Genomic DNA, 22,378 nt, shown 5'->3' with positions numbered 1-22,378 from the left:
GTGCTTATTTAGTTATCTAGTAAGTATAGTTGACTGTTAAACTCCGTTGAGGGGCAACGGGGGCCGATTCCGCCGGCGCGTTGCCACAAGAGGATTCGACTGGTGCTTGGTCGAGTGTAGATGCACCTGAGAGATCTTAATGGTTCTTGGATAAAAAAGCCAGATGACGCTCCGAGCAAATTGGCCCCTTCGCACTGAGCAGTCGCTGAGCAAACATGCCCGAGCACTCTAGCAATCCGTGAGCAACGCTGAGCACAAAGCAGCACTATATCTGGCCTAGAACAGAAAGGGAAATCGACTCAAGGATCGCACAGATTTGCTATCTAGGTCTCAAAGGCTAATAATTATTATCGATATCTCTTGACAATGGGATCATATTACTGACTGCCAGTGGAAAAGGTCTACATAACGCGAAAAGCTTCTTTAGACCTGGGTACAGGTAATACTCAACACACTATATTTCTTTTATAGAGGAAGAATTTCTAGAATAGTGACGATTTCTATTTATTGAACAAAAGATCAATATTCATAAAGTGTCGTGCGTGCTATCAGTTACATATGGGCCATCAAGCCTTGGATCGGGGGCTATCCGAACCTCCTTTCAAGAACTTAAAGACGGCTTCAGTAAACTGGTCGCGGTTGTCAATAACTGGAACGTGTCCAGCCTTCTTGATAATCACCCAACCGACGGGGGATTTGGATGCGGACTGGATCTCGTCACGCATCTGCGCCATGGTCGTTGGAAGATTCGCATCTTGTTCACCCACGATGAGCAAGGTCTCCTCCACAGCTGGGCCGATGTTCTTCAAGTATGGCCTGAGATCAAATGATTCGTGCCGTAATGCGTGACAACAGGTGATAAAGCCTTCCCTCTTCGTTGTCCGCATCAACTGCCTCATCCGGTCCGTCTCGTCGGGATGAGCAGCCCGCCATTCCTCGCTGAACCAACGCGCCAACGTTCCCTCAGTCAGCTCTTCGACGGCCTTAGGCTTGGTCTCTGCCAGCTGGACGCGGGGAGCGAAAGGGTCGTCGATGCCAGCATTACCCGGGGAGCAAGTAATGGTGTCGGAGAGAATGAGCTTCTGGACAACACCGGGGTTCTGCACCACGAATATGGCACCGGTCGCAGCACCCATAGAGATGCCAATCCAGGCATAGACCTTTGAGATCTTAAGCGCCTGTAACAGCGCACTCACATCAGCAGTCAGGGTGAGAAAGGTCGTTGTGTTCAGGTCGCTGGGCGCGGAAGACGCGCCGTGGCCGGGCTGGTCGTAGCGCAGGGCGCGAAACCCCTGCGCGTGAAGGTCTTTCACGAAATGATCCCAGGTCGTATAGTTGGCTAGCAGAGAGTTGGAGAGCAGGACAATAGGACCCTCGGTCGGACCAGAGAGATCGTAGGACAACTGGCGACCATCAAGCAGAGTGACCAGGTTGGGAGCCATAGCGAAGATACGAGAGCACGGGAAATCAACGTAATATTTGCTCTGACAGAAATAAAAGCAGATTCGTACAAGGGACCAAAGGAGTTGTTGCAGTCATAAGAGCTCTCGGTAACGTCTCTCGGCATTGAGTAAATACATCATCCGCAGCCCCTCATCTTCGTCTCTTTTCTGTCGCCGATTCCATGCTTCCTCCTCGGAGACGCTTCCCCACATGGACATGTACTTCCGAAAGTCTGCAACCTTTCAATCCATACTGAGATGGAACCGCGGAGGAGCAGACGACGGGTTCCTGAGGAACTGCGCAAACGGACTGAGTTAAGTTGCGATCTATGCCGGAAGGTGAGAAGAACAGGAGACCAATTATGAACTTGGCCAATCTTGTAACATAACTGAATATCTTTGACAGCGACGATGTAAATGCGTTCGCCGGAAGGCTGATGAAAGCTGCCGAACCTGCCAGCAGAACAATGTTGAATGCGTGTCGACCTTTCGTCGGAAGACGAGGTTGTATGGGAGTCTGGAAACCGTCAGAGACAGGTGAGCTCGTGTCCAGCCAAAATAAATGCACCTCGAGGACATTCTAATTTTTCCAGGTATCGTTGCTTGGAGGCGATCGTCAATAGTGCATTTCCCGATGAGCCTACCCGGACGGTGGAGGATCTGCTCTCGTTGGGGCAGAGACATGGCTTTGCTATGCCTCAGACAGGTGATGTGGCATCATCTGAAGATTGTCTCTTAACACCAGGCGCGGACCGTGGTGTGTCGCAGGAAAGGTCTTTGTCTGACGAGGACCAAGATGGAAACTCATCGACCGGTGCCGGGACTATCCATCAAGATTTCCAGCCTCAACCATGGCACGATCGGCGGATCAGTCAGATTCAAGAGTCTCCACGCCTGGTACGTGACTCAGTTGGACGTCGACATTATATTGGGCCATCAGGGACTCTTGCTTTTTTCGGAGAACTACGCGACCTGGTATCGACACGACAGCCATTGTCTCGATTTGCAGCCGACAATGTAGCGGAAGCACTTGAGGCGAGAACGAATAGGCAAAATAGTCCTCGTGCAAGCATTGACGGAAGATCAAACTCCCCTGGATCCCCGGCAGGGTTTAATCCAACGACATCGTCTCCTTTGCAGAATCTTCTTCAGTCCGCATGGCGTTTTAGGGAACTGCCACCAGTGATCCTGGAGAATCTGCAGCGTCTCTACTTCGAGCGCGTCCATTCAACCTTCCCTTTGTTTGACCGTCCAACGTTCCAGGACGAGTTGGAACGCTTCTTTGCATCACAACTGGAGAATAGCTCTTCTCAAGTTCTGCACCAGTCCGCGGAAAGTACTGAACATGACGAGGGATGGCTAGTCTGCCTTCATATGATGCTGGCCTTCGGATGTGTCCTATCTATGAAGCTGAGAAAAGCAGCTGTCCCGGATAATGATCACTTCGACTACGAAAACTTACGTGTGCACTGCTGGGTTCTAGCGCAGACGGCTATTTCGTGCCTATCGACGACGTGCACTCATTCTAATGTTCAGGCTTTGCTATTGCTCGCACTCTATTATCACAGCATTAACGAGCGCAACGCTTCGTGGACACTCGTTGGCTGTGCTGCTCGTATGGCTATCGCCATTGGAATGCATCGGAATGATATCAATAATTCGTTCCGCCCCATCGAACGCGAGACTAGGAAACGTATCTGGTGCAGCTTATACAGCTTCGAGCAATTCCTTTGCATGTCCTTGGGGCGTCCAAGTGCAATCGACGAACAGGAGGTTAACACCAGCCTTCCGTCTGACGATATGATAGGCTCAGGATATAATCCTCCAGGCTACACAGAATGTAGCTTCCAGTTACAGGTCCTGTCAAGTCGTTTACGGTGGATGATGAGCGTCCAGTATCAATCAACAAATTGGAGAAACGGCTCATCATGGGCCAAGGCGTCAAATCCACCCCCCGGGGAATTCCTCGATGAGTTACAAGCATGGGAGGACGGACTGCCAGCATACCTGAGACTTCCGAAATTCAAAACGTCTGCGGAGGCTGCCGTGCCATCTCAATCACAGTTACGCGAGTTCTGCTCCCGCTATCCTTCGAATCACCTCCGTGGGATGGTTCTACTGCACATACAGTATCATAACCTGATAATACAACTTTCCCGGCCGTGCCTTTTAACTCTAATCTCCTCAAATTCGAGAGACCCGGCAACAGTGCCATATCTTTGGGAGGATGTATCTTCTAATGCGAAGTCTCCCGTTGACAAGATTGCATTTCTAGCCCGAACATGCGTTTCTTCGGCATCCCGCATCGCAGATCTCATCCTCCTTCTAAACAGTGCAGAGACTTTGGATGGCCTTACAGGGCTCGATGTGTTTTACGCTTATTCGGCTGCAATGGTCCTGATTTTACGAATACTTTGGGTTCCAGACCCATCCTCTCCAAAGGACGTTCTAGAGGCGGAAAAGAAGTCGAAGACTTATATAGGTTCTCTAGTGACAGAACTACAGAATGTGCTCAAATTGCTACCGAAATGTTCTACGATGCAGCGGTTCGCATCTGTAGCCGAGAACTTCGCAGATGTCGTCCAGTCATCCAATACGGGTACAAGAACTTCAAGGACAGACAATGAAGGAAATGCCCCAAGCCGATCAAGAACGGTTCGAGATGCAGCGAGAGAAAAGGATATGGCAACCAGAAAATACTCTCCAAATGAAGGAGGTATAGGAATGACACCTCATTCCATGTCTGGAAAAGGGATGAGTGCTGGCGAGGGAAGATACTATGATACTTTGCCTCCTTCTTCCATCGAAGGCCCAGGTCATGATCGCCCCGCTCGCTCGGCCTTGGATACACTCGCAGAGGCTTCTAACGCCATGGATGCCATCATGACCCTACCTAGCTATCCAGCTAGCCCACCTAGGGGAATCTCCGGAGATACCATGGATACGTCTAGAGAGGCTGCTTACGAGGGATCCGGTAGGGGTCTAGGATCGCCATCGTCCAAGGAAGATAGAATATGTGTTGACGAGAATGGCCGGCAATCATCACAAATTTCACATGCAATCCGTACCACCCAACACGCGCGGGATCATGGAAACAGCAATATCTTTACCCGTCCACCTAGCTCGTTTAGCGACGGTCTTGCAGCTTGCCATGATGCTTCGCTTGTGTACAACGACCTGTCAAATCCATATCATCAAGAAATCATAAATGCGGACCCTTCATTCACAGAAGAGGGGGTTTCACCACAGCTTTTGCTATGGCAAGATTCTCTCCAACAGCTCACAATGGGGTGGAATGATTTTGAGCGGTTTATGGGGGTCTAAATTGCCCTCGATCTGTAGACGTGGTACATACATAATTTATCGTCTAACGTATGTCCTAATACTCTTTAAACACGTGCCATATACAGTTCTACCCGACTTTCTCTCTTGCCTGCATTCTGCGCTGCTGTCTCCTGATCCTCTTGTTCGGGTCCAATCTTCGTTAGTTCCGTCTCCGCAATATATCCCAACACTCACATCACACAACCTCAGATCGGATACTTCATCCCGGGCTTTACTAGGCTGATTATCTTTCGTTCCGTAAACTCTTCTACCCCTGCCATTCCTCCAAATCTCCCATATCCACTGCGTCCTCCAGTACCCCCATTTGGTAGTGGAGGTTCGATGTATACTGTTGGCCCATTAACATGGCAGCTGCCAGCTCTTATTTGTTGTGCAACTTCCATTCCTCGCAGAACGTCCTTTGTGAAGACACTCGCGCACAGGCTATACTCGCTTGTATTGGCCAGGTCGATGGCTTGTTCGTCGGAATCTGCGCGTGTGATACATATGACCGGACCAAAGATCTCTTCATGGAAAATTTCCATGTCTGGAGAGACATTGTCGAGTATGTGCGGTTGAAGGATCGTCTTGTTTGGTCCTGCTGGGGTACGATCTCCAGTAAGTAGGGTTGCCCCGGAGGCAATGGCCGAGTCGATAGCAGAGAGAATGCGCTTCGGTGCAGCAGCACAATATAGACCGGATAGAGAGACAGAGGGATCTTCGAAGTGATTGCCAACTTTGACTTTAGCGACACGCTCGATGAGTAACTCTGTGAAAGGGGCAGCGATGGAAGAGTGTAATATGATACGCTCAGTGGACCTGTAATTTTTAAGTCTCAGCAAGATCACCATCTACCTCGCATAGTGTAGATAGAACGGGAAAAGACTTCAACGACAATACTCACATGCATATTTGCCCACTGTTTGCCAATGCGCCGAAGACAATTGCGTTTACTGCATCTTCCAAATCTGCATCTGCCAACACCACAGCTGGGGCTTTCCCTCCGAGTTCCAGCAGACATGGCTTCAGACATTGAGCCGCCCATCCGGCAATGACTTTGCCAACGCGGTCACTCCCCGTAAAATTGACTCTGCGGACTAGAGGATGCTTCACAGCAAATTCAGTCACTTCGGGAGCATTCTCACGAGCCGAAGGTAAGAAATTCAAGCACCCAGGCGGTAGACCAGCTGCGATCAAAGCACGGACGACCAGATGCTGCGACTTCGGGCTGTATTCCGACGGTTTAAGGATCACAGTATTTCCGCATACCAGCGCTGTCGCAATAGCGCGAACCGTCAAGTTTACCTACATTGCTGAGAGTCAGATATGAAATCACATTCATGAGAAGCGGCTGCAGGCTACCGCCCATATAGCTACTATGATCAGAGTCTGACTGTCGACTACCACTTGTAGATGTGAGGCATCGAGACTATAGACAAGGGTTGTAACTTACCGGAGCATTCCAAGGACTGATGGCCAATACCACGCCAACTGCTTCCCTGACGACCAAAACCGACGTGCCTGGTCTATCAGCCGGGACAATTTCACCTTTGATATGTGTAACGAGCCCCGCGCTCTCCCTCAGAAATGCGGCAGCAGCCATGATATTAAGCTTTACCCATGATTTTGTCGCAGACACTTCCGCAGCTAGAATTTCGGGTGCATCCTGTTCGAGATATGTCTCAATGATATCAGCTGCACGGAGGAAAATGTTTCGCCTGGTTGATGGAGGCGTCTTCGACCAACTCAGGTAGGCGGCATACGCGTGAGCAATGGCTGATGCATAATCGTCTTTCGTCGCCGCGGAGCAGTCATATATCCTTTCTCCAGTGAGAGGATTTATAACAGGAAACGTGTTCAATGAGTCTGATGGTACGTCTTTGCCGTTAATGTGCAGGTTTAAAGGGCTCGATAAGGAAGATATCGAGCTTCCGTTGGTGCCATTCATGGGCGACGTGATGAGAACCACGAAGGTTCCTTGTCAACGTAGCAAGAAGGAAGTATGGCCAGCTGAATATCCAATCAAGAAGATGGTTTGATGTTATTCAGTACAACAATGTTCAATTGATCTCTCATAGATTGTGTCTCATCATAGCCGGTTAGTAATTTCTCCTACTGGTATTTCTAGTAGTAATTGAAACTCGCTACAATTGCATGACCTCCTCAATTACTAATTGCATACTCTAGTGACTCCTCATTTTTTTTATGTGGTTTGATCTCCCGGTCTGAAGTCCGGTTGTAAGTACGAAGGCAGTGGATCATAACAACTCTCACGGAAGCATGCACCCGGTGGGGATACATCGGGGAGGAGGGGAGGCTTCACGCCTTTCCCCGAGGTATCGGCCGTTGCATCTGGCACAGTATACGGGTGTATCAAGACTAATCCTAATTCTGTTGGTGTATTCGGAGAAGTGCTTTGATCGCATGGGTTGATCTGTCGAGTTTCCTTGTCAGATGAGCCGAGTACTGTAGCTCAAAGACACGACATTTTGCGGAAATGTACCGATATAGTTATAGCTCACGCCTGTTATATGATTCTAGGTCATGCTGAATAGGTGTAAATAACATTACTGCTTGGATTCCCTTCTGAGTCAATCCAATCAATTCCGAAACTAGCAATGTAAAAGTCACGTCAGAATAATGATTTTCACGGCCATTTGGTGCTTCCGCCATAATACCAAAATTCATGACTCTGCGAGCACCAAAGAGCTGGTTAACGTTCACCCACGGTGACTTCAGTTATTGAATGCCCTTTCTAATTTCTGCATCTCCTCAATAGTGTGCCCATAAACCCCTCGATGCGATCTCGCCCACATGTCCATCCGGATCCTCAAAATAGATGCTCCTCCCTCCTCGCTCCCACTTCATCCTGGCAGTCACATTGACACCTTTATTTCTCAAATGCTCATCCCACCGATCCACGTCCTCAGGGTTATTCACCGCTAAGCAGAAATGTTGCTTCAGTTTAGGGTTCTTTTCCGTAGGAGTGTCGCTTGGTGTGAGGAGACTGTGTCTGATTGTTTCGGTGGGACCATGCCCGGGAATCGTGCCATTTTGTAGATGAACATCCTCATGCGTACTTCCGATCTGGAAGAGAAGCAGAGTTGTCTGTCCCAGGGAGAATCCGGACATCCGGGGCTATATGCTATCAGCGTCTGTCATTGAGAACCTGGAGAGAGGTGTGATCATACCGTTTCAAGAAACGGCTTTATGTTGAAGATGCCCTTGTAAAATTCAACTGAAGCCGACAGATCTCGCGCATAGATACATGTCTCCAGTATATGGGAGAGAGGGGGCGGAGACGATGGATTACTTGACATGGCACGTATATGAGCTTTGGCTATTGGTGATAGTTGTTTCTGCTGGTTGCAGGCTCTCACGGTCGGCAATCTTGCCCTCGTAATGGAGAATGAAGCAATGTATACTCGATTCCTCACAGGAATATATGGACTTATGAGCATGCGCAGTGCTGGCCTTATACCAGTAAGCATTCTGCCTGACTACAAGCAGTAATTCTTTTTGGCGGCACCTCTGCGAATGGAGAATCGTCGTCGGCAAGCCGCGGATAACCGACCGCTGACGTAGATACGGCAACGCTATACTTAAACAAAATAGGAATCTTCTCTCGTGCTTTTGATTGCGCATCGAGAAATTGACGTTTCACGTCTATAATGCTCTTTGCAACTTTGGGGCTGCTAATTAACTTAACTATGGTGCTGAGTAAGAACAGTATGATGTCAGTCGAACAGAACAATTGGTATACATAAAGGTTGAGGACCAGTTCTTCAACGGTCGACATCAACAACAGCTAGTAGGTATGTTTGTTTGTCGACCTTGATGCTAGCAGCACATTGGCAGAAATCGACAATAGATTAAGTCACAGTCCAGTATTCTAATTCCAAAGATTTCCCTATCATTACCACTCCCACATTAATATAGAAGCCAAACTCCTTAGTATATTCCATGAATCATGAAGTTGACATCTCATACTTCACGTCTCCCCGCATCACGTGCAGGTCCCGGAGACCTCCGCACCGCAACAGGAAATGGCGTGATTGCTCATATAAAGATGACTCTCCTCTCACTCTTTATGATATAAGAAATTCAACACAAAAAAAAAAAATGTCGGCTCCTGTCCATTCAGAGGATGGAGTCCGCAGACCTCTTTTGGCGGACCAGAGAAATGCTGATGAAACTGCTGAGTCTTCATCACGCACGTTCAAACGGAACCTGGGAGCTTCTGAAGCGTTTGCCATCGTCATAAGTATCGTTATTGGCAGCGGCATCTTCACCTCGCCGGGAGCCATTGACAGCAATGTTCCTTCGCCAGGTGTGGCGCTGATCATATGGCTGGTGGGTGGTATTCTTGCTTGGACCGGAGCCACGACCATGGCGGAGCTTGGAACGGCTATTCCCGGTGAAGGTATGTCAATATTTCCATACCAGTGGATATTTAGAGGCTAAATTCCATTTTAGGAGGCGTCCAGCCGTATCTGCAGTACATCTTTGGTGATGTCTTTGGTTTCTTGGCTGCCTGGACATGGATCATTGCCATCATGCCTGCCACATTGGCGATTTTGAGCATTGCGTTCATCGACAGTATCTATTCTGCCGCCGGCTTTACGAATTCTGCTACAAGCATAGAGCGAAAGCTCCTATCGATTCTTGTCCTAGTGGTCATCAGTCTGGCTAACTCCATCAGTACAAAGGCAACTACGCGGCTCAATAACTTCTTCGTTGTCACCAAGTTTGTGAGTATCGCTGGAATTGTAATAGCTGGTATAGTGGTTATCATTATACAAACCTCAAATCCAAACAGAAACATCGGTGGGCGGGACTGGTTTACTAGACCTTGGTTTGGGTATAGGGAGACAGTAAATCCGGACGGAACTCGCATCGACTGGACAAAATTACAGGAATGGGAAATTCTAGGCCATTACTCTGCAGCTTTGTACGGGGCATTGTGGGCATACTCTGGCTGGGATAAGGTACGAGCATACACACGAATTGTGCAGGTCAAGACACCGAACCGAGTATTCATGCGATGCAGGCAATATATATTTCGGCTGAGCTCTCATCACCGGCCCGCCAACTGCCCCTAGCTCTCAACACCGCGATTCCGACGATTATTCTCTGCTTTATTGCAGCAAATGCGATTTACTATATCCTTCTGCCATGGAATCTGATTTCTTCAACAAACAGTGTTGCGGTAGTAAGTTTTGTTGACATTCACGAGTGCGTATCTCGGTCCTTATTAATGCGAAATCGTATAGACCGCCATCTCCCGTCTCTTGGGACCTGCTGCGGGCGTTATAGCAGCAATCCTCATCTGTCTTGTTATTGCTGGTTCTCTTCTCGGAAACTCATTCGTTGCAGGCCGCATGGTCGTTTCAGCCTCCAACAAGAACTGGCTCCCAGGCTTCCTTGGATTCGTCGGCCGTATCGGCGTTGTTTTTGATTCCATTACAGCGTCGGAGGAGTCTTCTAGGGATTCACCAGACGTCCCGAAGCAATCAGGGTCTGATGCCCCTATCAATGCTATCATCCTCGAAACCAGCCTCGCGGCCCTATATATCCTCCTTGGAAACTTCCGTGCTCTGCTCACTTTCAACGGCCTGGGTGAGTATTCATTCTTCTTCATTACAGTCCTTGGAGCGGTTATTTTGAGGTTCCGCCAACGTGACTTGCATCGGCCATACAAGCCGTTGGTGATCGTTCCCATCGTCTTCGCGGTAGTGAGCGGCTTCGTTGTTGTAAGAGGCGCTGTATTCGCACCGGTGCAGGCCACTATTTTGATCAGTCTGTGGGCGATCGGTCTGGTGTTCTACTGGGTCAGGAGAAGGTGGATAGCAAGGGGATTGAACCACGGGGGCTAGGAGCAAATCGTTGGAAAATACATTGTGTACTTAAAGATACTGTCCAGTCGGCCTAGAGTATCGACTAATCATACGCGCTTACGAGCAACCCATGAGCGGCATTTGGGTAAAGAAACTACAACGACTAAAACAGGAGGGGGACCGAGAAGGAGCGTTTCTGCAGGACTTTTCTTCTTCTTAGAAGCAGATGTTGCGGATTGCCAGGAGACTTGAAGTAAATGTCGCCCAAGCATGCATAATAGCAGATCATGACGGACACAGCAATCATAAGGTTCTGTCGTTAAAAAAGAGGCATATGAAATGACCCAAAAAAACACCGCCAGTTTAGCATCGTACCACGCGATATATAAACAAGTCGTTACAGAGCGTTTTATACAACCACATGCACAGAATAGAATAGGGGATCCGGATTAAGGTATTAGAATAAGATCAGTCCCACACACCTCTGCATCTTACAACTAACAGACTCCCTCGTTGTATACGTCGTCGAGGTTCGTGGGAATAACACCCGCATTGACAGCCTCTAGATTCAATGTCAGCGGTATCAAACACTGGAAATTGCTAGGACTCTTCGGGTCCTACTGCACATACCGGAATATGACCAGCGATAGTCTCCCGCTTGGGCCTTCCACGTCCAGAAGATCCAGCCCTGCTGCTTTTCGTATGCCTGCACTTGAGCTGCGAACCACCTCTTGTAGAAGTCCTTATTGGAGTCTGGACTCCATTCCGGATCCCACTGCACATCGTCTGGCGGGCTCAAACTAAATTCCCCAACGATGGTGGGAGTGTTCGAATCCCGGTTGTCGCTGCAAGAGGCATTGATATAGCTATCCTTGGATACTTTCACGCTCGAATCGTATTTCATGTAGCGATGGTCATCATAGGCCAGAAAGTAACGGTCTATTAGACACTGGTTTGGATCCCCGGAACCCCATAATTCGTCCATCATCTGAATATGCAAGAAATCGACCGGGATGATACCTAGACCCAATTCCGTCAAACGGATTTTCTCCACCTCGGTTAGCCATCCGCGCTTATAGTCTTGGATACGCCTCTGGTACAACTAACTCACATTAACAGCATTTGGGTAATAGCTTGTGCGCATCGACGAGACAGCGTCAGCGTCCTGTTCTGGCTCGTTCACGATCTGCAGCATCCCCACGTTCCGAAAGGCGGGATTTCGATGGATGTTTGTGGTCATCCACTCGAGGAACTGGAGTGCTCGATCATACTGATAGTCGACGTAGAAGCCGGCACTCGATGCATACTAAATTAAATCCATCAGCTTTATCCGGACGACTTTCTATATCGTCCCTACTTACCTGGCCAGTATCCGAATTGTCCGATACCTGCGCACCAGGTGCACCGTGCAGATCAATAATTATATAGAGTCCAGCGTCGCTAGCCCAGCTACAGACTTGTTCCAAGTACGACAAACCACCTTGAGGGAAGTGCTCGCTATTAGTATAGACAATGTCTTCATATAGCCAATAGCCCACCGGGATGCGGATCGTATTCAGTCCATAGCTTTGCATCTGGGAGATATCACTCTTCGTGATCCACGAGCCCCAATGCTTCTGGAAAGCAGAGTTGGCGGCATCTTGACCAAGGGTCGAGACGCAGTCGAACTCTGCTTTCTGATTACCGCATCCCATCTCACTCCATTCAGATTCTGCGAGCCATGGCTCAAATACGAAAAGTGACCCGAGGTTGACACCGCGGATCTTTCCAGATAATGGAAGCCATCGTTTACTAGAGCCCCTGAAGGGGACTGAGCGGTTGAACAGGTTCTTTCCGTCGATGGAGTAGATATCTCGGTGTACTCCAGGAAGCCATGCGGCAGTCAGCCCAGCAAATGCGCTAAGGGCGTAGAGCTTGGTCAAAACCAGCATGCCGAAGGCAGTCCGTCCTTCGAAGTCACTATTCAGAGGTGAAAAAGAAAAAAAGAGAAGAAATGAAGTTTGATACCAAGCTACGGCACTTCAACATCTTGGGGGGGAAACGGCTGCCTTTTCATTGAATGCAGCAAGCATCGTTCTACGATCTTACCCCCTTGACCTACTCTGATCTCTACATGCAGGCACCGTCGCATGTGGGCATATATCCAACATTCTTTCCATCTTTGCCAGGGTCAGGATTTTAATCACACGACGAGACCATGAGATAACTGGTGGGGGGCCCGATTACATAGGTCCATTGATGGAGCTGTATCTTCGATGCGGATTTGCATCGAAAGGAGCTGTAAGATTAGGCCTTCGTCAATCATCTTTCAGTTCCGGTAACCATCTTGTTTGTCGGGAAACCATTCGATCCTTTGCGGGTGGGATGGACGAGGCCCGGTCGTACGAACAGATGACTTCTGCACGGACGATGTAACAATCGAAGGTCCTCTAATCTCTTGCAGAGCTCGGGTCAGTAGAAACTATGCACTGGTCGTTTCACTGAGATCGACTGCGGTGCTGCCGTTTCATTTGTCCTTTCCCCGCATTTTTGTTGATCATCGCTGTAGAAAGATACTTTCTCGAGAGAGTCATGTGCCGAAGTAGACAACGACAACAATTGCCGGGAGAAGACGATCCTTTGCCGCCTATTCGGTAGCTCCCGTTTTATTATTTCGGGATGTGCTGTGTGCATCGCGGCTCAGTTCAACGTCCTGCTTGGGACAAGCGAGGTTCGAACGCAACGTCGGGTGGGACATCATCTGCAGATCAATGCAAGGAAGGCCCTGCAATCCATATCGGCCTGATCTCTGCTCTTCAGTCAGATTGGATCGAGTGTGATCTCGGTTGATGGCGTGAGGCTCACTTACCTAGCAAGGATCGTCAAAAATCCTCAGCACCAGCCCGTGTTAGATAAGGCGACTGTTTCTCAGGCCTTGTCCTAGCTCTGTGTGGGAAGATAACGAATCCTACACGTAGATGATTCCGCGGAAACCGATGGTTTGTTTACCTGGGTATGGAAATTCATCTCCGTGCTGTTGGAGTTTCTGACTTTCCGCCGCGTAATATGACAGGACTAGTCCTGATGGAAGGCTCTAACGAAGTAGTTAAAGCGATTGACCAGTTGGACATCCAACGGTGTTTGACAGGCTCTAGCGCGAGCATTTCACCGTCTGTGACAACGAAGCAGGTTTCCAAGGTAGCCTCAACTTCACTCGAGTCCCGACACGGGAAAAGACCAGAAAGCCACACACCCAACGAGATCTTCGTTTAGAAGCGACACTAATAATGAAGCCGGGCTCGAACTACACTGACTAACATATAAAAGCGCCTTTGTGCCTTGGTAGTTCTGCAACTTCTCCTTTCTTTGTACCCACAGCTTGTCGAGTAAGCTCATCCTTTGACCTAGTCCGTGAGATTTGACTTAGGACTATCTAACCGAGCAGCAGATCCCCCATTCGCACAATATTTGGCTGAACAAAGGGTAGAGACCGTTGCTTAGGGTCGTAGCTACATCCCGATCAGCCCTCCCGTTCGTGGGCAACAAGCCGTTTCTTTTTCATATCAGCTGCCTGTTTATCCATAGAAAGAAGGAATACACTCGTCTCCCGCGAATGCAACAAGTCTGCATCTACAAACTATGTCATGTGCGAGTTAGAAGAATATGAGGTCCGTGCATGATTTAAGGACTCCATTAGAATGGATGATATTTGATTTAATATAGTCAGCGTACCTGCACTGATTTTCTAACTACGTGCCATCACAACGGAGGCCGTTCTTACTGCGTTGCTAGCATTTTCCCTTGGCCCCTCATTCAGTTTGGTAGAGCGTTGTGGGAGTTCTCATGAATGTACCTGAGGGGGCCTTGTGCTAACGAACTTTTGCAGAATAAACATAAGGCAACATTAACCAAGCCTTGGCCAAGAGAACAGATAGGTCCAAGTCCAAGTCTAGGGGTTGTCGGTATGAGGTGAGTTGCTACTATATTGACGGGGAAAAAGGACGTCTGCAGTGCATCCTTAGCTAGTTCGTCGCCACATCCCCTGCCGCTCCCGGAAGGTCATTCCTGGATAGATGACCTATCATGCTTCGCTCACGCAAGAAATACTGAGGTTAGGGCGTACCATGGACGGTTAGGAACAAAGGGGTATTGGACAAATACCGTCTCACGACTTGGGTCCAGTACTCTTTTCCGAAATCTTTGGTACAACCCACCAGTCATGCCAACGAGCTTTGGACCCTACCTCCGGTAGTTCGACGCTCAAGTTAAGCGGATCTGAAGATGCTTGCTTCGTGCCGTCCTTTCCGGATGACGCTGAAAGAGCCTTCTTGACAGCTCCGATGGCGAGACTGGTACCTATGCAGGCACGCAAAGAATCCTTGACGTCGCGCTGCCACTCGTCCTGGACCGCCTTTGCGTCACCATGTCGAGCATCAGCCTGCGAGCAATCCTCGCCAACCGGCAAGAACGGCCCGTTGGAAAGCACAGATTCCCAATGTTTCCGTGCTTCAGTCATTGCACGTGTGGCGCGATCAAGTACGACGGAATCACTGTCACCTTCAAGGGCAGCTTCACGCTCGTAATCCTCGAAGGAAACCATCTCCGGAAGCGAAATTGAGATGAATGGTTTCATACGCAGTTCATATCGGAGCCGTGCGCTTGAATAAGCATCCTTGGAGGATGCCCTAGGCAGAACGTTATGACGGGCAAGGAGCACATATAGAGCATGTAACGCAAGCGCAAAGGCATCAATAGCGATGAGAGTCGTTGTGTGGCGGTTCAACAGGGTCAGTGTCTTTTCAAAGGCCCGTTTCCGCTCTGCGACTGAGTTGGCCTTCTTTCCCAGTATTGATGTCGGGGAGATGCTTCTTCGACTAGCTGCAACGGTGAAGGTGCGGATACGGTCGATGTGAGCTAAATGGGTAGAGCACAGGTGAGAAAGGTACCAGTACATCCCCGGTAGTTCCTCGGGGGCATAGATGGAAAGTTCAAATCCAAGCTGGATAATCAGGCGCAGCTGGACGAGCTTTTGGTGGTATGCCCAGCTGCTGATGGGATATGAATAAGTTGGTTCACAACCGCGAAGCGCAAGCGGAGGCTCCAGGTTCAACGTACGAAGCTGAGCATCGAGGTCCTCCGCCTGCTTGGTGGTCAGCAAGAGTCTACATAAGAATAAAAAATCCAAACATTGTAGGGTATCCATGGACAAACCTCTATTTGCAGGTTATCCCACTCAATAGCATGATGACACAGAGTACGGCGCACACGGCACCGATTCAGACACGCGGTACGGAAAGTATCCATTAGAGGCTACAGGCTCTCATTAGCGCAGATCTCCAGGCTTTTCGACGAAGAGAGCAGTTTACCTGAGCAGCACGTTTTATGAAAGCGTTCATATGTTTAGCCATCTGGAAACGAGGATCAGAAGGCACCTCAACCTCATCGTTTTCAGGCTGCAAGAGCAGATTAAAAGGCATGGTAAGCTCTGCGAGGTCATCATAGAAGAACTGTTTAACGGGAACAGCGCCCAGAACCTTCATGTCGTTGACAATGAATGTTTGAAGAAGGGAGCGAATATACACGGACGGTTGTGGTTTCCGAGATGCCAGTGTCCAGAGAGCCACCTAGATGTATTAGCTTGGATCCGCTTAATTACGTTCTTCGGAGCACCCATACCCTGAGATTTTCGGGACCGCGGTAATCGAGGATCTCCTGGATATCGATCGCATCACGACAGAAGCGTTTGACATGGTCCAATGCATCTTCGTGGCTGATTTTGACCATGGGCCGTGGAGGAACGGTGCTGGCCAGTTTCCGCTGGATCTTGAGGCTGAAAGCATTCGGGACAGGCTTGCCTAAGGAAATAGACGTTTCGATAAGTGGCACTTTTGATAAACTGGATGCGAACTTTTCTGTCGACCTGCTCTCCATGACATCGAGGTCTTGGTCCAGGGCGTCAAGGAATTCTTTTCTGAAGTCCAAGCGAGCTTTGAGTGCAGCTCTCAATTCGTCATCGATTTTACCCTCTTGGCCATCAATCCAAGAAACCGCCTTATCAATAATATTGTAAAATTGTTCGACGCCGAACTCGGTTAGAAGGCTGCGGTTGTATAGCTGGGTCACGAAGTCCTCTTCCTATATCCTGATCAGTCCATGAAATCCTGAGCAAGCTGGAATGCTAACCTCAAAGAAGTATTCGGAGGTTACTCGCGCATTGACAAAGTCACAGCACTTAACTAGAGCGAGACAATATGCTCTCAATACCAGATTCACAAGTGGCAGGTCCTCCTCCGTTGTTCCCTGTCCACGGTAGAATTGCGCCTGTTCAAATACCTTCGGAACCGGCCATAATAACTTATCAAGATATATCGACGTGAACAGGGTCTGTGAAAGCGGATGTCCCATGTGCCATGCCATCTATGATTCGCTTTCTCAGCCCCATACGTTCCTCTCAAAGCAAAAGATATGCCGTCGAAGAGACCAACGTACCTCATGGCAAAGCAACTCGTCCATTATCCCTAGAGCCTCTTCCGGCTGGAGCTCACGCATGACGTCGTAGTCATCCTCGAGCGCTTCCCCAGGAGCCAAATATCCGCTGTCCATTTTCGCATCCATAATCTAAGCAACGTACGTGTTAGCCCGGTGCGAACTTTCATGATGACTGCGTCAAGGGGGTTGGTTCATTGTAGCGTACCTCGAGCGCCCCCACGGCCTCGAACAGCGTGAAATATTCATCTTTGACAAGCTGGCCAGTGCGTAGCGCTGGAAGAGGAGAAAGATATTGTTAGGAAAGCCAGTCCAAAAAGGTAAGTCGTGTGCGCAACAGAGCTATATCGCTGGCGGGGTCAAACATACTCGCAGCGGCATTGGTAAATTGGTCGGTGATGTCGCGTGGGATAATCGACTGCCCGACGACCTGCGTCTTTTGAGAGACGCGAACCTCGTTATTCGGCAGCATGACACGAAGGGAGTACTCGTTGTCCTGGCAGCCTGCTGCTATCGATCCTCGGTTCAACAAAGGCGTAGGAGGGGGCGCGAGGATACAGGGCGTCTTACGGCGGAGCGGGCTGTCTGTCGGTGGTTAAGAGAATCTGAACAGCGCAACCGTCAAAGGCGGTCCCGCGGTCGCTACGAAATCCGAATATAGACAGTACATCTACAACAAGCAACTACAGACAGGGTTCCCTTCGTACTCGGATGTATAGAACGAGGTGGACAGGTATTTCTATTTTTGCGTGATTCGACCAGCCAGTATTGCTACAAGATATACAACCCCATCCTCCTCGCCTTAGTGTGCCAACCGCAGCAGTCCGTGGTGGGAAGAATTCTCCGGTCCATCATAACAGCAATCTGCTATCTTCGGGATATCGCTTATTTCGACTCAGACTGGGCAGCCATGCCCTCGGTGTTGGCCTGGTCAAGGGCCTTGACTTCACCCTGCCTGCCGTTCTGTACGGATGCCGTCAGTCTCCGTTTATCCGCGAATCTTCCTCCGCCGAACAAAACAATGGAATTGGATTTATACGAACCTCCCACTTGGCGAATCGAAGATCCATGTTGCCGCGGCGCTCAGCCTGCAGACGAGGGCCCTCCTTGAGAGATCGACGGACCGCGCGAGCAGCGACGGCCAGGTAGCGGTTGTAGCTGTATAATCGAGACAAGTCAGCGATTGAACGAAGCCAGAGCACGGGAGCGGAGGGTAGATGGTACGTAAACGTACGTCAGACCGGCAGCTTGCCAGAAGGAAGGCATCTTGAAGGATTGATCGCGGTGGATGTGGTGTGTCTGTAGGGGAGAGAGCGATGTCGGTTGATGCTTTTCACGGCGATGGAAACGTCGGACTCGGAGGCTCTGCGGCTCTCGGTCATGTGAGGCACGTGACCGGATCACCGCTTCTACGGCCATCACAGAGATACACGGCTACATTCCTTTTTACAATTACAGTACAACAGAAGGAGGGTATCGATACTTCTCACTTGATCCCTGTAGGAAATAGTAGTTCTAAATTCCAATTACCTTCCAGGAGGTCGTCTATATGCCACTTCGTGCTGAAGAACGTGCGATAGCCAAGTCTGGACGAACCCCGGATAGCCCATACTGGCATAGGGAAATGCAATTGCGAGACTGTTTCGCACTGGAAAGACCAGTAAAGTAGACTCTGGTCTTGCAATCTAATATACGCCTTTCTAAGTCCGAGGAATCCCCGCATGGCGCAGCCTCAAATACGTATACTGAAAATGCTTGCAGTTTTATATATACAGGGTCCCAAGACATCTGCCAACACATTAGCGCAGGACCACGGCCATACTCGATGTACTTGGATACAGCTATATATTGACACCTAGCATCACCCGATACACTGTCTCCAGCGGCAAAATACTGTGTGAGGAGTACCGATTAAGCAACGAAGTCGAGTAGCACCGACGGTATCAACTATTAGATACGATGACAGGTCTCCCCGTGCTTAAGCTGCTAGTAACTAGCTGTCACCTGAGGGCTTCCAATGCCTTCACCGAAAGCTATCTCGAGCAATACAGTCCTCCCCTCAGGCTGGCAGCAGTGAATGCTGGTCCATACTTCACTATCAATGTCAGGGAGTTGCTGGTCCCAACCTAGACACTTAGAGCAACTCAGATCCAGCAGGACTCTCCGACAGGCCTCACTTCATTGCAGTATCTTCTCCTCCAAATATCGAGCGAAATCAAGCGTCCAGTTCAGGAAATCATCTCCACTAAAGAGACAGAAACTTCCTTGGGAGCACTTCTCTGGCTATATCCCATAGCACCATTACTAGGTACGTTGACCTCACTTTTTCGCCTCCAGAAGTAGCAGCATGCGGAGTGGCTATGGCTGGGGTCATTATAGCACATATTCACCAATTGTCCAAGGCGGTGTACTCCGTCGTCTTTCACGTGCACTTGTTCACCTGGTATATACAATCTCTCCAGCGGGGCCCGCCGCGTTGCTTGGGACCCAGAAGTGCATTCAACTGATGTGTGCCAGCAGTCTGTCTTTATTCACAAACACATTCTTGTCCTAATCTCGCGATATCCCGCAACACCAGACAGCCATGGGGATCTCTAGAAAGGTTCTGAATCGCCCTAAGAAGCGAACTCTTGTTCGCTGGGATGGTAAGTCTCATTCTGACATGACTCTCTGGTTCCTGCACATCGACAGCTTGTGGTGCCCCTTTTCGCGTCTCTGAATGATGTCTCTCAAGCATCTATTCCCCTTTCATCCCAGCTGCTGTAGCAGTGAAATAGGATAGATTTCGATATTCTACCTGCCACTTTCAACGGGACCATGGATATTAGACTGACCATGATAGAAAATCTCAATGAGCTCCTTCTTCTCACGGTCCAGTCTGTGTGTAATCAGCTGGGAGTCAAAATCCCATGGGCAAATGTTGCAGAGACAATGGGGAACAATGTCACTGAAGGTGCTATCGTCCAACACCTCGCCAAGCTTCGAACTCGCCGCATTGCTGCCAATAAAGAGGTCCCTCCGCCTCTTCGTCGGGGTGGCAGTGGTACCATGGCCATAGTCAAAGCCAAATCTGAGCAGAAAACTGGCATTGGCCCTTCCAATGCCAAAGGCAGCGGTAAAAATAAAGGAAAGGATCGCGAAAGCCTCTCAGATGAAGACGAAGTCGCCGGCCTTCCGGAGACATGGGAAGAATCATCTGACGAGGAGTATGGTAAAAGACGCCGGTCCAAAACAAACAAGTGCGGTCAGCGAAAGAAAGCAAAGGCCAAGTCAGCTGGGACTGTCATCAAGATAGAAGACACAGAGGCGGACACGGACATGGACGATCTTAGCGATGGAGTCGTTGGGGTTGGGGCGCAGTTCCTGAACTTTTCCAATAACCGGGAGCTGCCCTCAAGCCCAGTGGGGGATAGTCAGGACGCAAAGCCGAATAACTCTAAAGTCGTCGTCTTCAGTTTCAATGAGCGCCGCTCAGGATTCAAGAGACTTATCGAACTCGTGGAAGGCGGTAATGATTCAGGAGCTCAACAAAGTCAGGCACTGGTCCTAGGTAATCCTTACGTCCAGGATCACTATCAGGAATCTGATGCAGGGGCCAATGGGCTTCAAGATGATGGCATGCTTGGTTTCCAGACCCTCAGTGATCCTATCCAGAGTGGTCTTCCAGATGAGAGCATGTTTAGCACTCTGTTCAACGAGAACAATTATCATCACTCGCGCCACACAGCAAGCTTCTCGTCCGGCCACCATGATTATCAGAATAATTGCAGTATTGGGGGCTCCGTTCCTAGCCAGCAGGATCAAGGGACCTTCCTTCCATATCCCAACAGCCTCATAAGTCAATATTCCGATATGCAGGATGGTCCAGCACACCCCAGGATGCTTCCAGAGTCTGTGTCCGCCAACTTGGATCCATGGTTAGGCACAGGTCTGTCGCTCAACAATAACAGCGGACTGGGTTTGGTGCACCGCAGCAGCTCAGCGAGCGATTCCGGCGATAATGCGAACTCAGCTGGATCTGGAGCTCTTGAATCGGTTCCGAAAGAGTATGAAAGCTTCGACGATGAGGGCTATGGCGACGTCCACTCCATGCATGCCCAGCTCCTGAACCAGTTCATTGGATACCCGTTGATCGGCTCTCCCGACGCAAGTCACTGATGTCGAAGTGTACAGTATCCTACATGGTAATCGTTTGGATCTCGAAACCATCGTTCACAGTTAGATACTGACTTCGCCGATGCAGGTCTTCTCGAGGCGTTGGTAGGATATGGCTTAGGCACTTTTTTCTGTTGCATTCTCTTTCAGGAACCGGTGGATCCTTCATGAGATCTCCTGATATTCGCGGCTTTTTCTGCTTTTCTGATGGCTTTCGTTTCAGGGGCCGTCTTTTCTGCTACCTTCATTGCACATGCGCTGATGACTCTGTCTTTGAACCTCATTTCCCCGGTTTGGGAGCGCTTGTCATCGGGATTCCTGGTTCGTGTGGACGGACTGTTGTCCACCTTTTGTGGCTGCAAGCCTCCCCCAGCGACGTGAATTTCTGGAGCATTCCCTATTCGCGGGTGATAAGCAGACTTCTCGGATTTCTCGTTCAGTCGTTCGACCTGTCCATTTCTCTTATCATCACATCACGGGATTGTCAATCTTCGGTGGACGCGGTTCGGTTTTCGTGCTTTGAACAAAATATCTATCATTCTGACCACGAATTTCATCAACTGTAACTAGAAGACTTTTGAGGCCAGGAGACTCGAATAAGAGCGTTCTTCCATTTGTATCTGATCTCTCTCCATTCTCAGATGACAAGTTTGAAGGGGTAACATGGAGAAAGAGATGCCGGTTGTGGGTAAGCGAAAGTTGTCAGGTACGTGTCAGCATCACACGTCGAGCCCCTAGTAGTGAAATTGTGCAAGCTCAGGAAGATGGGTCTTTCCTCCTTTGAGTGGTACTCTGGAGGTGAATAAAGGAAATCTTAAGATGAAGATAAAGGTTAATATGTGTGTTTTCACCTAATGTAAAGGGATGGATGAATATAACATGGTGATTGGCTATAGGGAATGATACTACACAGCGGAGAGGTCCATGAGGATTTTGAATGGTCAATCAATACTTTCTCATCTGGCTGAGAGCAAACTATGCATCTCTGTATAACTTTCATGGTGTAAGAAGGAGCCTGTTTATTCATCGCTGAACTGGAGAATGGTGTATGGCAATTGCCAAACCCAGTGCAGGAATTCACCCACAGCACAATCACTTGCCATTATTGCGAAAAATAACTGGAATATCATCCTTATATAGACCGAAGTAATAGCG

General features: G+C 49.3%; 9 protein-coding genes across 9 annotated transcripts; 3 read left to right on the top strand and 6 right to left on the bottom strand.

Moving 5' to 3' along the window:
- Positions 1–416: 416 nt before the first annotated feature.
- On the bottom strand, positions 417–1,679 carry C8Q69DRAFT_82501 (Alpha/Beta hydrolase protein). The gene has a single exon (XM_028634072.1). The coding sequence runs from the start codon at positions 1,440–1,442 to the stop codon at positions 567–569; it is 876 nt and encodes a 291-aa protein (XP_028482196.1). The 5' UTR covers positions 1,443–1,679; the 3' UTR covers positions 417–566.
- On the top strand, positions 1,572–4,869 carry C8Q69DRAFT_82522 (fungal-specific transcription factor domain-containing protein). Its single transcript, XM_028634073.1, has 3 exons — positions 1,572–1,781; positions 1,849–1,979; positions 2,036–4,869. The coding sequence occupies exons 1-3, from the start codon at positions 1,701–1,703 to the stop codon at positions 4,764–4,766; spliced, it is 2,943 nt and encodes a 980-aa protein (XP_028482195.1). The 5' UTR covers positions 1,572–1,700; the 3' UTR covers positions 4,767–4,869.
- C8Q69DRAFT_514189 (Aldehyde/histidinol dehydrogenase) lies at positions 4,870–6,831 on the bottom strand. Its single transcript, XM_028633335.1, has 3 exons — positions 6,220–6,831; positions 5,671–6,071; positions 4,870–5,585 (listed from the first exon to the last, which is right to left on the bottom strand). Exons 1-3 carry the CDS (start codon positions 6,712–6,714, stop codon positions 4,973–4,975), a joined length of 1,509 nt encoding a protein of 502 aa, XP_028482194.1. The 5' UTR covers positions 6,715–6,831; the 3' UTR covers positions 4,870–4,972.
- A 707-nt stretch (positions 6,832–7,538) lies between these two features.
- C8Q69DRAFT_509677 (Glyoxalase/Bleomycin resistance protein/Dihydroxybiphenyl dioxygenase) lies at positions 7,539–8,086 on the bottom strand (the record flags this gene model as incomplete). The annotated part of the gene is made up of 2 exons (XM_028633122.1): positions 7,539–7,904; positions 7,958–8,086. 2 exons carry the CDS (start codon positions 8,084–8,086, stop codon positions 7,539–7,541), a joined length of 495 nt encoding a protein of 164 aa, XP_028482193.1.
- An 802-nt stretch (positions 8,087–8,888) lies between these two features.
- On the top strand, positions 8,889–11,031 carry C8Q69DRAFT_514185 (amino acid transporter; the record flags this gene model as incomplete). Its single annotated transcript, XM_028633334.1, has 4 exons — positions 8,889–9,189; positions 9,243–9,754; positions 9,817–9,978; positions 10,040–11,031. The coding sequence occupies 4 exons, from the start codon at positions 8,889–8,891 to the stop codon at positions 10,640–10,642; spliced, it is 1,578 nt and encodes a 525-aa protein (XP_028482192.1). The 3' UTR covers positions 10,643–11,031.
- On the bottom strand, positions 10,988–12,794 carry C8Q69DRAFT_82213 (putative endo-beta-1,6-glucanase). Its single transcript, XM_028634070.1, has 4 exons — positions 11,965–12,794; positions 11,715–11,909; positions 11,234–11,651; positions 10,988–11,165 (listed from the first exon to the last, which is right to left on the bottom strand). The coding sequence occupies exons 1-4, from the start codon at positions 12,532–12,534 to the stop codon at positions 11,101–11,103; spliced, it is 1,248 nt and encodes a 415-aa protein (XP_028482191.1). The 5' UTR covers positions 12,535–12,794; the 3' UTR covers positions 10,988–11,100.
- Positions 12,795–14,247: 1,453 nt separating this feature from the next.
- On the bottom strand, positions 14,248–17,805 carry C8Q69DRAFT_82142 (putative amino-acid N-acetyltransferase subunit Mak10). Its single transcript, XM_028634069.1, has 8 exons — positions 17,438–17,805; positions 17,277–17,344; positions 17,072–17,200; positions 16,766–16,999; positions 16,259–16,717; positions 15,949–16,206; positions 15,794–15,892; positions 14,248–15,722 (listed from the first exon to the last, which is right to left on the bottom strand). The coding sequence occupies exons 1-8, from the start codon at positions 17,538–17,540 to the stop codon at positions 14,748–14,750; spliced, it is 2,325 nt and encodes a 774-aa protein (XP_028482190.1). The 5' UTR covers positions 17,541–17,805; the 3' UTR covers positions 14,248–14,747.
- Positions 17,710–18,451, bottom strand: C8Q69DRAFT_477515 (mitochondrial ATP synthase epsilon chain domain-containing protein). Its single transcript, XM_028631324.1, has 3 exons — positions 18,303–18,451; positions 18,112–18,226; positions 17,710–18,031 (listed from the first exon to the last, which is right to left on the bottom strand). Exons 1-3 carry the CDS (start codon positions 18,332–18,334, stop codon positions 17,954–17,956), a joined length of 225 nt encoding a protein of 74 aa, XP_028482189.1. The 5' UTR covers positions 18,335–18,451; the 3' UTR covers positions 17,710–17,953.
- A 1,201-nt stretch (positions 18,452–19,652) lies between these two features.
- On the top strand, positions 19,653–21,226 carry C8Q69DRAFT_509672 (hypothetical protein; the record flags this gene model as incomplete). The annotated part of the gene is made up of 2 exons (XM_028633121.1): positions 19,653–19,713; positions 19,911–21,226. 2 exons carry the CDS (start codon positions 19,653–19,655, stop codon positions 21,224–21,226), a joined length of 1,377 nt encoding a protein of 458 aa, XP_028482188.1.
- Positions 21,227–22,378: the final 1,152 nt, after the last annotated feature.

This window comes from Paecilomyces variotii (genome assembly GCF_004022145.1).
Source record: "Paecilomyces variotii strain CBS 101075 chromosome Unknown C8Q69scaffold_12, whole genome shotgun sequence".
Lineage (NCBI taxonomy): Eukaryota > Fungi > Ascomycota > Eurotiomycetes > Eurotiales > Thermoascaceae > Paecilomyces > Paecilomyces variotii.
The sequence above is the reverse complement of the archived record's forward strand: the minus strand, read 5'-3'. Positions and strand labels throughout refer to the sequence as shown.